This window comes from Alosa pseudoharengus, unplaced genomic scaffold (assembly GCF_046254945.1).
Source record: "Alosa pseudoharengus isolate Yale_2024_CS ecotype anadromous, Long Island Sound unplaced genomic scaffold, YU_APseudo_1.1 YU_APseudo_1.1_scf_1, whole genome shotgun sequence".
NCBI classification, from domain to species: domain Eukaryota; kingdom Metazoa; phylum Chordata; class Actinopteri; order Clupeiformes; family Clupeidae; genus Alosa; species Alosa pseudoharengus.
In genome coordinates, this window is record NW_027468564.1 from 44,979,211 (window position 1) to 44,994,210 (window position 15,000).

The following is a 15,000-nucleotide window of genomic DNA, read 5'->3' on the forward strand; positions in this document are numbered from 1 at the left end:
GTGTGTGTGTGCGTCTACGTGTGCGTCTACGTGTGCGTCTACGTGTGCGTCTACGTGTGCTTGTTTGTGTGTGTGTCTGTCTGTCTGCTCATGTTTTAAACACACAGGAGAGAATAGGAAATCAGAATGTTAGACTGAGAGAAGAGAGATGAAGAGAGATGAAGAGAGAGAGAGGGTCAGACAAAAACAAAGAAAGAAAGAAACGAGAGAAAAAAAATGAAGATGCATGAGTGCAGAGAGAGAGAGAGAGAGAGAGAGACAGACAGACGATGGCAATGTCATACCAATGATACAGAGGGAGGGAGAGAGAGAGAGAGAGAGAGAGAGAGGGAGAGGGAGAGAGAGAGAGTCTAAAGCAAGGGGAAAGAGCTAAGCCAAAAGCATCAGTCACAACCTTCGTGGCAGGCAGGGTATCACTGTTAATCTCAAAGCTCCATATGTTTTCCTAAAACATCCAAAGATGAAAGAAGACAACAATAACGACAGCAATAAGCATCAGTCTAATGAGAGGCACACAATGACAGCAACGGGGGGGAAAAAAATGGCCGACTGAGGAAAGAGGGAGTATTCTGGACAGGAGACAGATTTGGAATGAAGGGAGAGCTGAATGAGTGGAAGAAAGCCCAGATACGGAGGGGGGTGCCAAGGTGGAGAGAGAGCGAGAGAACAAAGAACGACAGAATGAAAGTGTGTGAGTCAGAGAGGCACAGAGAAAAAGGGATAGAGGGAGACAGAAAGAGGGTGAGGAGATGTGAGCATAATACCGTATTCAGGCAGTTCACTCTTTCTTTCTGTCCCTCCCTCTGTCACACACAGACACACACACACACACACACACACACACACACACACACACACACACACACACACAAGCTGCTTGGCAACCATACAAAGTCACACATACAGAAAAGGCCCCCAGCATCAGCAGCAGCAAACAGTGGGGAGAGGGAGAGAAGCTAGGCCTGTCAGTGGCATCCCACACTATTGATCAAACATAGACACACACACACATACACACACACACACGCACAAAGGACACTCACAGACTCACACACACTCTCTCTCTCTCTCTCTCTCTCTCTCTCTCTCTCTCTCTCTCTCTCTCTCTTTCACACACATACACACACACACATGCACTCATACACACACACACACACACACACACACACACACACACACACACACACACAGTCATAAAAGAAACTCACAAACACATAAAGCGCTTTCAGACATACGTGTAAGACCGGAGGTACTGCGGATGTTAAACGGTGGGGAATGACAAATACGGGGAACGTATATCTGAACGACATAACCGGTCATATGGAAGTCCAAATTTAGCCGGTTGTTCTAATACTCCCCCCCTAGTATTTCCTCCGGACATTATGTAAATGTGCTGTGTCTGAACGAAGCGTAGAACATGCGGTTTGGTGACGTTTCTTTCGTGCGTCCATGTGGTTAGATGCCAGTGTTATGATGGAGTGGCATAGTGCTGTCCAGAAAATCTCCGACCTGGAAAGATGCAGACATCACGGAGCTACTGTCCATGAGGGCATACAACATTTTGATAGAACACCTGAAGGGAACGTTAGAGACACGTTAGGCTACAACTGCATGGCAAGGCCAAACAAATTCAAACGACTGAATCATCATAAGCAGAAGGCGCTGAAAAGGCAGTAGCCTACAGCGACGTCGGTGATGACAATAACAGGAGTATTTAATAAATTGTTAGCCAACACGGTCGGTTTTCTGTTAATTCGTAGCCTTCTCATGACCTCACTGCTGAGTTCGCTGATATTTGTTGAGCATAAATATGCCTGGAGAAAATGAAAACGAAGAAAACCCAACTTTGTTCCAAGCTCCTTACCTAAATGCAATAGACACATGAGGAGAGGATGCTTTTGGAAAAAAATAAACCATGAAAAAATGAACCACTTCACTGTTATGTTAGTATTTTGTTTGTTGCTTAAAAACGTTGTATATGATGGCCTTGAAGTCTTGAGTTAGCCTACTGAATTGGCTGGTACCATAAAGTTTGTGCATGTCCTCTCTCTCCAACGCAAACCAGATTTGGGGTTCCATAGCCAACCAATTCTGCTGCATAACGTTGAAAACAGATAAATGTGTTTATTCGAAGCACACATACAAATACTGTAGGTCAATTTCAAGTGCGCACTTACGTGACTACTTCAAGTATTAGCCTACGCACAATAGATTTTTCTTCTTTAGCCTACATAATGCATACACTTTGTAAACAAACAGCACCTGTGACAGCGGCCACATATATTCTGTGTCATATCTCGCATCTTGTGAACTCTACAAGCCCCCACCCCTCACTCGACAATCACACAGAGATTCTGTAATGTGCGTGTATGTTGTTCACACATAGGTCCGTATAAGGTCAGTATAAGGTCCGCAGCTTAGCATCATATCTGAATCATCCGAAGGGTAGGACCTCCGTTTGACAAATCTCCGCATATACTCCGGAGGTTATATCTGAAAGCGCTTATTGGAGAACAGAGGCTAACTCCTGAGGCATTGTACCCTTCAGCCTCCATCCCCTGCTGAGGGACAGAAAGGCAGTCAGCATCTCCAGCTCTCCTTCCCCATAGTCCCACACCACAGCCCTCAGGCTCTTAAGACCCATCCCATTTACAGTAATGGAACACACATGCACACACACACACACACACACACACACACACACACACACACACACACACACACACACACACACACACACCACGGCCCTCTGAAGACCCATTCCATTTACAGTAATGGAGCCCCATCATAACCCAGTGCTGTGAGTAAATCTGCAGAAAAGTGTCCCTCACTGATAGCACTGGCCTCAACTATCCCCTCATTGAGGCTGCGGTGATGTACATCGGAAGCAGATGACGCCGGTTGGATTCCCAACTGCTGCAGAGTATCTCTGTCTGCTCTCTTAATCGACGTTTACCTCTCTTCTGTGGCCATTCGTCCTCCCCCTTTCTTACCTCTCTCTCCTTTTTTAAATTTCCTTCCCTTCCTCTGGCCCACAGAGGCCCTGTATGTCACCTGTAAGCTGCAGAACTGCACTGACGGCAACAAGGGGAAGCCGTTCCCCGGCTACATCGACCCCAACTCCCTGGTGGTCCAGGACGAGTATGTGTTTGTTCAGGTATGTGGAACCATCTATATATCTATCTATCTATCTATCTATCTATCTACCTATCTATCTATCTATCTATCTATCTATCTATCTAGTTTATAAAATAGTGTATCTATCTATCTATCTATCTATCTATCTATCTATCTATCTATCTATCTATCTATCTATCTATCTAGTGTATCAAATAGTGTATCTACTGTATCTATCTCTATCTATCTATCTATCTAGTTTATCAAATAGTGTATCTATCTATCTATCTATCTATCTATCTATCTATCTATCTATCTATCTAGTGTATCATGTACTTTATTCATAGCATACTTGTTTTTTAGCAGAAGTGCAATAGAGTGGGATTTCAGGCATGTGTAGCCTCTATCGAATGTTAATAATGTTTGATTAGACTGCCTGACATACATCATCTCTGATTAGGTGAGCTTAATCAGTATCTCTTGAGCCCATGCTGACTAAAGTTTGGTCGTCGTTGTTGTTTTTGCTCTTGTTGTTGTTGTTGTTGTTGTTGGTGATGGTGGTGGTATTTAATAGCTACTGCAATCACAATGTAAAACATGCAGATTGCGAGACGGCTCCTCTTCCCCCCCTGTGTGTCGTTGTCATAGGTCACCACGGGTGGGAGGACCATCTACTACGTGTCATCGCAGCGGGACGTGTTCACCCCGATGAGGCTCCCGAAATACACTCTGCCCAAGGTAACGCCCTCGATCACTTGCACTCGCTGTGCCATTTTGACATGGAATGCTCATGGCAGGCACACACACACACACACACACACACACACACACACACACACACACACACACACACACACACACACACACACACACACACCACACACAGCATCTATGTTCTGGCTTGTATGGACTTGCATTTGCTCCCTGACAGCCTTGAAGACTGAAAGCCACCAAAGGACACTTGCACACACTTACACACAAACATACACACACACATGCACACACACACACACACACACAAACATACACACACACATGCACACACACACACACACACACACACACACACACACACATGCACACACACACACACACACACACACACACACACACACACACACACACACACACACACACACACACACACACATACTGTATACAGACACACACACACACACACACACCGCCACTGCAGTCTGGCACTAACACCACTGATACAATACCCCCCCCCCAACCTTGTTTCTTTCTCTCTTTTCTTTTTTTCGCTCTCTTGCTCTCTCGCTCCTTGGAGCGCCCCATCTCTCACCGGTGTCAATTAAACGTGTGTCTCTTCCTCGTCCCTGCTGGACCCCCCTCTGCCCCTGTGTCCTTTTATACCGCCGCCCCCAGCAGCGCAGGGCACAGCCTGTGGTAGATGAGATGCCCATATTACCAGCATGCACACACACACACACACACACACACACACACACACACACACACACACACACACACACACATACAGATGAGATGGATATGGTTCCTGACTAGCTCACACACTGATTTGAAAAGTAATAAAAGAGTGTTAGGAGGCGGCGTGGGCAACAGGCAGGGTGGCTGTGTGTATGTGTATGTGTGTGTGTGTGTGTGTGTGTGTGTGTGTGTGTGTGTGTAAATGGGGTTTGGTGTTCATTATTAATATGATTGAGCCTCAGCAGGATAATCTGGTGTCTGTGCTCTGGTCTCTCTCTCTCTCTCTCTCTCTCTCGCTCCCTCTGAGAAGCAGCCCTGTTTTAAATGTTAAAAAATAAAACACACACACACACACACACACACATGCACACACAGTCAAATAAAAGCTTAAAAAGTCAACCTCACAGGAGAGGAGAAGTCCTTTGATTTTATTACGATTTAGAGTTTGTTTTGTGTGTGTGTGTGTGTGCGTGTGTATGTATGTATGTGTGTGTATACTTTGTTGTTGTACAGTTTTATTTGGCAAATAGTGTTTGGGACATTAGCATGCACAATGAATTATTCAGAGTTTGAGTTGGCGCAAGTTTACGGGTATGTGTTTACTAAAAAAAACACGCAAAACCAAATTGGTTGAGATGTTGTCCTTTTTCTGTTATGAGGGGATTATGTTAACACACATTGTGTTAATCTTTGGCTTGTTGACCACAGCTGGCCAGTGACCCTCCAAAGGGGCCATGGATGTGTCAGAGCAGTGGGCTGGAAACTGCTCAACAACAACAGAAAGAGCAACGCAGTAGTGTTAATACTGAGAAGCGACACAGACTAGCACATTATACAGTACACACAGACTAGCACTTTATACAGTACACACAGTCATCAACATCTGTGGGCTATGCTTCCTGAAAATCAGGTATACAAATAAGTATGTCAACACACCTAATTATGGTCCCTATGGTCCCCCACACTGGGGGAAAAAAGTATGTTTGCTTGCTCCTTGAAGGGCGTTTTTTGATTTTTCATTTTATGAAACAAAAATGTCATTTTATGGCATTTTATTTTATTTCAGCTCTATACTGCCAAACTCATTAAGTTCACTGCTTGACAAAGTGTGATCCATATACAGTATGCGTATTACAGACCATCTCCATGTGGGTTTTCGGACAGTAATCAAGCATAGTTGTAGATTTAATAAACAACAAAATGGAGAATGGTAGGTAAAGATACAAACCCATGTTTGAATCAGAGCACAATGACACGACAATGTGCTCTGGCCTGGATTGGTCAGTGCAGTGAGGGAGCTGGCCAATGAGAAGGGAGGGAGCAATCATGCCTACTGTGAGTGCATCCTTAATATCCATTAATGTGTGTGTGTGTGTGTGTGTGTGTGTGTGTGTGTGTGTGTCTGTGTGTGTTTGTGTGTGTGTGTGTGTGTGTGTGTGTGTGTGTGTGTGTGTGTGCCCCAGGACCTGCACGTGATCAGCACGGATGAGAAGCGGGTTGTGGCGGCAGTGCAGGAGTGGAACCAGAACGACACCTTCAATCTGTACGTGTCGGAGTCCGGCGGCGTCTACTACACCCTGGCCCTGGAGAACGTCATGAGCAGCATGGGGCCCGAGGGCAACGTCATGATTGACCTCTATGAGGTACGGACACATGGACACACACACACACACACAAACACACACACAGCCATTACAATCAAGAGGAAGAGATTGAGAGAGAGAGAGAAACTGGGAGAATGTTTTTCATTTGAGAGCCGCCGCAGTACAGCGCAGAGCAGACCAGAGGCAGAGTTGAAAAGGCTGCCCCCGCTGGTTAAGTTTGGAACAACCGCAAGCCGGTTCAGCTGCTTGTCAACTAAAAGAGGATAAACGAAAACAACGCGGGTAGCGAACTGCTGATATGAGTACAGGAAGGTGAAGCTGGCGAAAACAAGCCAGTTTGGGAGCTGACGCTGACGTGATTGGCTCGTTCATGTCTCTGTAGTGACTCTGTTTCCTGTGCTGTCACGTCGCAGTTGCCCGTCTCAGATGCGGCCGGCACTGTCCAGTCTCAGCCGTGCGTCGGCCATCTGTCGACAACGCTAAATATAGACCGTGTCTGTCAGTAGGCAGACGCACCGCATATCAGCTCTGTCAGGTGCAACTTCTGACAGCAGACTGGAATGTATCGTAGTACACAGGTAGAAAGAGTAGGAGGCTGGGGATAAGAATATCCCTTGCTCTTTCTCTCTCTCTCTCTCTCTCTCTCTTTATCTTTCTTTCGCTTGTTCGCTAGATCGGTGGTTGCCTTTAGGGCTATCGCCCAATCAAATAATTAAAGTGTTGATGATACACCCCCCCCCCCCCTCTGGAGTACACTCCTCTTTGGCCTCGACAAAATGGAGGAAGAGGATCTAGCAGCCTGATTGAGGTCACCAACCCGACTCCCGACTCTCGGAATACGAGGGCGCACGCACACTCGCAGCGTATGCTAAAATCTCACCCTCGGCAAGATCGACGTGCACATCAATTATTCACAAGGCGCATGGTGGGATCCTCTTACTCCTCTTCCGCCTCTTCCTCCCCAGCACTGCTTGGCCTCGAGGAACGGGTGCTACTTAAGTCCGGGACAGTCACAAATTGCAGCTGGCTGGATGTGCGTAGCCTGGTGAAAATCTAGTGATCTGGGCTGTGTGTGTGTGAGACTCTAATAGGTCTTTGTTAGGGGCCTCGGGGAGAGAAAGAGAGAGGGGAAGGCTTGACCACACACTCAGAGCTTGACCACACGTACACAGTGCTTGACCACACGCACACAGTCTGACCACACATACACAGAGCCGCAGGCGACACACTGAACAGTGTAACACGCTGCCTGTTGAGCTGTGTTTCGTCAGAAATTGAAAAATGGCCTTTAACTGTGTTTTTCTTTGTCTGCCTGTGTGCGTGAGTCTGTGTGTCTCTGCGCAAGTGTGTGTGTGTGTGTTTGTGTGTGTGTGTAAACTGAAAACTTTCAAATAATTTAGTATATTTACCCCATCCATTTTTTCTCTCTCTCTCTTTTTCCACTCGTTCAGTCTTCTCTCTGTATTTACTGTGGAGTCAATATGTTTTTCCTCCACACTGATTTCCCTCACTCTAGGGGTATGATTATCTCTTGCTCTCTCTCTCTCTCCATCTATCTCTCTATCTTTTTTCTCTATCCTTTTAACACAATCCTATACAAAAGTTTAATTGTGTGAATCTGTCTTTTTTTTTTTAAACCAATAAAGAATGCGTTAAAATCTCAAAATCTCTCTCTCTCTCTCTTGTTCTTGCTCTCTCTCTCTCTCACACTCTCTCTCTCTGGGGGTCTCTTTATGTCTTTTAGCTGTTAGAGTAAACATACTGTATTTTTCTCTTCCCCTTTCATCCCCTGTTCATAGGTGGCAGGAATTAAAGGCATGTTCCTTTCTCTCTCTCCCTCTCTTTCTCTCTCTCTGTTCCCAGGTGGCAGGAATTAAAGGCATGTTCCTGGCAAACAAGAAGCAGGAGAACCAGGTGAAGACCTACATCACTTACAACAAGGGCCGCGACTGGAGACTGCTGCAGGCGCCTGATGCCGACCTGAGAGGCAACAGCATCCACTGCATGCTGGTAAGTGTAGTTCTCAAGGAGAGAGAGAGAGAGATCACTGACCACTGAGTCCAGCCCCACGGACAACAGGCTCTGCGGCAACAGACACAGCAGCAGTGCTGTCCATCAAAAGCTCGGCCCCCGCTCCCAGTCATCAAAGCTAAAGGTCAGACGTTTGATCCCATCTGAAAAAGCTGACCTCACATTTAAAAAGGAGGACGTGAGGGACACAGAGAGATGGACAGAGAGAGAGAGAGATAGAGGAAGAGAGGAAGAAGAAAACATGAGATGCCAAAGAGACAGATAGAACAAAGAGAGATAGAGCACATTTGACAGATTTCCTTGTGTGTGTGTGTGTGTGTGTGTGTGTGTGTGTGCAGGGTGCGATTTGTAGGGGGGATGGTGAGGATTTCCCACCCTCTGGTTTTCCTATCCCTACCTCTGCTAAATTATTTTTATCGTCGGGGGGGACAACATTTATCCCCCTCTGCCCCTCATATTGATTAATGCTACTTCATATAAGTAAAGCGCTACAACGTGAGAACAGTCTAGTAGGCTAGCCTACATAATAATCTGACATCAGAAACGCACCGTCACCGTCAGCACTCATGCTGCTGACACAGTGGCTGCGTGATAACTTAATTTGGCCTTGATCGTGCAGGACATTTCAGAATGTCGAGTGTGTAATCCATCATAAATGGCTAGGTTCAATGGAAAAGTTAGCTGGACAAATGAAAGAAAACGAGAAGGATTCAGTGAAGCATAATAATGTTTTAGAACCTTCAAAATTAGAAAACTGATGCAACTGAGATGGAGGACAACTGCACGTAGAGTAGAACGTAGGCCTATTGTCCGAAGGAACTTACATTAAATGAGGAGATATTTGCTGAATGTCACAAAAAGTGTTACAGAAATTGCTTGGCATCGCTTATTCAATGGCTCTCTACCGAAACACCTGTAGTTTGCGGAGGACGAACGAGAAAGCACTCGTTTGATAAATCAGCCAGTAGTAGACAAATAACTGTACTGCAAAAACGTATGTTGGTGGGTATTTAAACTATCTAGCGGGTGTTTTAACAGCTGCAAGAAATAGAAGCTTCATGGTCTTTATGTTCTGGTTCGTAAATTATTTTCATAAAACTTCAAGTTGCCCTATAACTTTACTCTCCAAACTCTTCACTGCACTGTAGGCAATTAACTGACAGTATGATAGGCTATTTATTTTCTGTAGGCTACAATAAACACATTTATTTTTTCAACTTTTGCAATATTACGCACTTGGCTACTGAACGCAAATCAGCAGGAGAGAGAATGCACGTAGCCTACGCAGCGTGTAGCGCAATGTGTAGGCTATTTGGTTACCAACTAACACTGTTAGCCAATTCACTAACTTAAGACTTCAGTGCCATAATATACAACGTTTTTTACACAACAAATACAGAAAGAATGGAGGCAGCAAAAGTAGAGAAGTCATTTCAGATGGGGCAAGAACAAGGTGAATTTGTATGCTTGTCAAAACGTAGTCCTACCCTGCATTAGAGGAGCTGATCATCATACCAAGCACACTCGCTGTTTAAAGTCATACACCACAGTAAACTAAAACTAAAATGTTACAAAGGTGGCAAAAATAATATAGGCCTAGGGTATTATTAGCCATGACATTACTATGAATCGTTCGTTCATTTTTTTTTTTTTTTTTTTGGGGGGGGGTTACAAACTTATTCAAAATCATCCCCCCCTCTGGTTTTTACACAAATTGCACCCTGTGTGTGTGTGTGTGTGTGTGTGTGTGTGTGTGTACAGTATGTGTGTGTGTGTGTGTGTGTCTTCATAAATGAAGTTGAATTCCCTTAAGATGCATTATTTTGTGTTGCGTGTTGGAGGGGAGGGGGGGATTGGCGGTTAGATTGGCGTTTGCTTTTGTGCTGAAGTTAATTGAATGAATTCATCGACTTGAGATCTGGCAGATGCTCGTGTTTCAAGGACTCTCTCTGACTCAGCGGCAGTCACTCTGGTGGAGCAGACCCAATTAACCCACTCAGAACACACACACACACACACACACACGCACACACACGCACGCACGCACGCACGCACGCACGCACGCACACACACACACACACACACACGCAAGCCCTTATATAATGTGAATTTATTAAACCTCCGATTTTTTGTGCATGTAGCCTTCCACCACTGCTGCGTAGTTATTTGTCAAGGAAATGTCAACATTTTAATAAACTTCTAAGTAGAATTCGCAACATGTGATCCCGCCTGGCATTTTCACTCATGTAATGAGGATGTAGTAACTAAAGGTTACACCAATCAAAATGAACATCCAGGAGGGGGGGGGGGAGGCGGGTGGGTTGTAACTGAAACCATGTTGTTAATGAAGCCTCTTTGATGGAGGTGGATGGCCACTGAGACTCCTGGGACTAAATAATGCTATTAAAAGCCGTCTCCTTAATTCTAAATGGAGACATCGAGTTGACCGATTTGATCCAGTGTTAATCCAGCGTATCTAGAGCAGGTAAACCTTGAGGCTGGCTTACAAAAGAACTTCTTGCAAAAGAAAAAAGAAAGTCCTTTATTCTGGATGGTACAGCAGAGTTATGGCAGCTCTGCTCCATGCACAGCACAGCACTGCACAATGTTGCGAAGTGGAGCCAAGACAATGAACCCAGATCTAAAACACTCACGGTTAGATATAATGACAGAATATACATTGCTCTGTGGGGTAAGATGGGAGGGGGGGGGGGGGTGTTACTCCACACATTGCTGTGTGGGGTAAGATGGGAGGTGGGGGGGGGGGGGGCAGGTAGGGATATGGGGCCTTCCTGGGCTGATTTGATTTAGTTACTTAGTTCTACATGAATCACAATCAATGATCTTCATGCGTGGGCCAAAGGTGACACGGACTCGCAGTGGCGGGATTGGGCCAAAAGATTGTGAGGTGGCACTGCTGCCTCTGAAACCACGTTGGTAACGAAGTCTCTTTGACCTGATGTCTCCCCCTCTCCTGCCTTCAGCCCTACTGCTCTCTCCACTTGCACCTCCACGTGTCGGCCAACCCGTACACGTCAGGAAACATCGCCAGCAAAGAGTCAGCCCCCGGCATCATCATGGCGTCAGGTAAGTCGGCATCTAGAAACCTCATTAATACATCGGTGTGGAGTTTCTCTGGGAATACTGAAGGGAGGGGTGAGCAACCTTTCTGGTGTTTTTTGGTTTGGTCCTTGGTTAAAATACAACCAAAAAGTTGGGACGTTGTGTAAAATGCAAATGCAATTAACTCTGTGCTACAGGACATTAATCCAAATACTAATCAAACCTCTATAGTGCTACCCATAGTGTTCTGTGGTGTTTTATAGTGTAACACCACTGCAACAAGAATTCTTTAACAGAAAGTATAAATAAATGACCATAAATCACCATGACCATAAGTGTTTTTGGCCCCGGATTATGTTTTATTCTTGTGCAGAGTATAAGGGTATAGATGTGTGTGTGTGTGTGTGTGTGTGTGTGTGTGTGTGTGTGTGTGTGTGTGTGTGTGTGTGTGTGTGCATCCATGCTTGTGTGTGATAAACAGGTTTGTTGGTGCTATTAGTTGTCATGTTTGTAACCAAAGGCAACCAAAAGTTGAATGTGTTACTCTCCCCTTTAGATTAAAATGTTTAAATCATGCTCATGCCTAAATAGTGTTCTGCAGTGTTTTATAGCACTGCAGCAAGAGTACAAGAATAATGTACATTATGGTCCAGTGTTTAGGGACCTCGGATAATGTACCAGTGGTTATAAGGATATGGACAGTGTGTATGTACAGTATGTGTGTGTGTGTGTGTCTGTGTGTGTGTGTGTGTGTGTGTGTGTGTGTGTGTGTGTGTGTGTGTGTCTGTGTGTGTGTGTGTGTGTGTGTGTGTGTGTGTGTGTGTGTGTGTATGTGCTTGTGGGTGATAATAAACAATATTTTCAGGGCTATTTTTATGTTTGTAAGCGAAGGCATTGTAGTTGAATGTGTCATTCCTCCCTTTAGATTAAAATGTTTAGGTCATGGTCAAGTCTAAACGAAGCTCAGCTTTTAAGATTACACAAGAGAACAACTCTAAATATTTTATAAGGAAAAAATAAATAAATGCAAGGGGGGAAAAAACGAGTAAGTGTTACCACTTTTAGATATAAATATATAATCTTGTTTCTGTGAAGGCCACAAAAGCTCATTGTGTGTGTACATTAAGAAGCTTAATGTGCGCTACACACTGACTAACCAGAGGGATTCCTATTAGACATAAAGCGGAGATTGCCAATTTATGTCTGTTTTTTATCCCCCGACGTTCCCCGTGGAGGAGCAGGTCTATTTTACGCTGTTGTGACTGCCTCAGCACAAAGGCAAAGCTGGTGTCATATCACTTCTTTGGCTCAGGGGTTGGCACAACCTTATTACTTTTTTTCTTAGTGCGTGTGGGTGCGTGTGTTTGTGTGTGTGTGCGTGTGTGTGCGTGTGTGTGTGTGTGTGTGCGTGTGTGTGTGTGTGTGTGTGTGTGTGTGTGTGTGTGTGTGTGTGTGTGTGTGTGTGTGTGTGTGTGCGCATGTGTGTGCATGTATGCATGTGTGTGTGTGTGTGTGTGTGTGTGTGTGTGTGTGTGTGTGTGTGTGCGCATGTGTGTGAGTGTGTGTATGCATGTGTGTGTAAGCCAAATTGTGATGTTCACCATGTGTTGAGGATGACTGCATAGAGAATAAACAGGATTACTGCCAGACATGGTAAATGAAACTCTTTGGTAAAGTGCTGCTACTCTTCAGGGGACCGCTGAGAGAGGAGAGGAGTAGTTTGTGTGGAGTGTCACTTCACAGTTTCCGTTGTTAAAGTGCCACCTCCTTCCACACGTGGAACATGTCTGTAAAAGCTTTAGAGGAATCACACTTGTTATGTGTAATACATTTGCAATAATAAAATGATGGTAAAGAGCTTGTGTCGTACATACCATACTTAAATGGCATAATGCCTTTCAACACTCAAGGTAGGTTACACAGTATAATATACATTTTTGTTTGTCTTACTGTATATGAAAATATATTAATAGACATTAACTTAAAGAAACACACCAACTTTTTTAGAAATTGCCCAAAGTTAATACATTTGCAATGATAAAATTATGGTACATACATTCCATATTACTCTTGGGTAGAGGGCACGCAAGCAAATTTTGGAAAAAGTTTCTTTAAATAAATGCAAATTTTACAGATTTATTCCATATGGACTAAAAAGTGTTGTTGGCCCATCTGTTGGCAGGGCATTTTGTGACTTTTGAAGGGAAAGAAAACACACATAGGTGTGTGTGTGTGTGTGTGTGTGTGTGTGTGTGTGTGTCTGTCTAGAGGACATTTAAATTTCAAATTGCTTCCAAATGAACATAGATGAAATGTAGACACTTTAACGGTTTATTAGATTCTTTTGCCACCAGATTCCTGGGGGCCTGTGGCTTAATTTGATCATTCGGTGGATGATTTCCACAGGGAGACGGAACCTCACCAAAAAGTTCTCTGCTTTTCTTTGCGGCAAAAAAAACAACCCCTGATGTGGTTGTGGTGAAAGAGAGAGCTCAGCAGACCCGGGTCTAATGCATAACGTAATCAGGAGGTGTACGCAAGAGATGACACTATGCAACAAGTGCAGTCACACATAGCCCTTTTCCACCGACAGAGAACCAGTGCTGTTCCTGTTCATTTGAACCGGTCGGAGTATTTCAACCAAACAAAAAACGTTTCGGAACGTGGCACCTTGGTTCGGAGCTTGAACCAGAAAATATTAATATATATAAATGTTTTTTTTCCTGTGAATAAAACATTTGTTTTCCGTCCATATCAACTGTTTCCATGAGTAAACAAAACTAGTCAACTAGCACTACACTGCAGACGTTAGCATTTTACACAGCGTTTCTGCTGTTTTTACGGGACAACTGTTCATATCATTCTTCCGTTTATGCATCTCATTAAATTTTGTTTTGTATGCAACACCCATTGTTGATGGTCTGGTTCAAAACTGGTGGAAATGTGGGCTGGTTCACTAAATAGCACCAAGGTTCAAATAACTCCGGAAGGAACCGGTTCAAGAACGCGTTCTCTGATGATCGAAAAAGCGCCCACAGAGAAATGGCTCCGGGTAGTTTTGTATTCCAAAAAGTCACACCCACATTAGAATACATTCTCGATACAAGAGTGGTGGTGTGTAGAGGGAGTCCGCAGGAGTGGAGGAGGAGGGAGGGAGACATACAGAATGTTCCGGATTTTAAATCTCAAGAGATTATCCAACTTCATCTAAGAAGCACAATACAACCTAGATATCCATTGCAAAAAATCTAACAAAATGTATGTCATCGTTGTTAACTATTGAATAAATCATTGTAGTGTTAGACTGTGTGAATGACCCACCAAATCCCAGCGACTATCACAAATCGATACGTCATGGGAGGAAGCCGTGCCTGAGGCGGCAGCATCCTGACCGTGTGCGGGTCCAAGTGTTTATGGGGACCACCGGGTCAACTCTGGCAGGCCCGGCAACCGGTCCAATTCCTAACCCCCTCACCCCCCCCCCATCTCTCTCCCATTCCTTTCCTCCCTCTCAACTCTCCTGACTGCATAAAGGCAACAAAAAAATCTCCCAAAAATGCCCTTGATAAAACATAAGCTATGATTCCATTCCCCTTTCTAAACTGCTGAGGGGTAAATGATTGTCCTCCTCAGACCAGTTACCCCCCCCCCCCCCTTAAGACAGGCAAATGTGAACAAACACAATGCCAGTGTGACACAGAGTTTCAGTGCATGATGTGCTGCAAGATAGTAA

The 15,000-nt window shown here is 44.6% G+C and overlaps 1 protein-coding gene across 2 annotated transcripts in view; it reads left to right on the plus strand.

Moving 5' to 3' along the window:
- Positions 1–15,000, plus strand: part of sorcs1 (sortilin-related VPS10 domain containing receptor 1) — a 161,066-nt gene that overhangs the window by 109,604 nt on the left and 36,462 nt on the right. For both annotated transcript variants that reach the window (XM_076289957.1, XM_076289958.1), the window contains exons 7-11: positions 3,039–3,157; positions 3,766–3,855; positions 6,033–6,212; positions 8,037–8,183; positions 11,189–11,291. In XM_076289957.1, the coding sequence (XP_076146072.1) occupies positions 3,039–3,157; positions 3,766–3,855; positions 6,033–6,212; positions 8,037–8,183; positions 11,189–11,291 (639 nt within the window). The remainder of the gene's footprint in view (positions 1–3,038; positions 3,158–3,765; positions 3,856–6,032; positions 6,213–8,036; positions 8,184–11,188; positions 11,292–15,000) is intronic.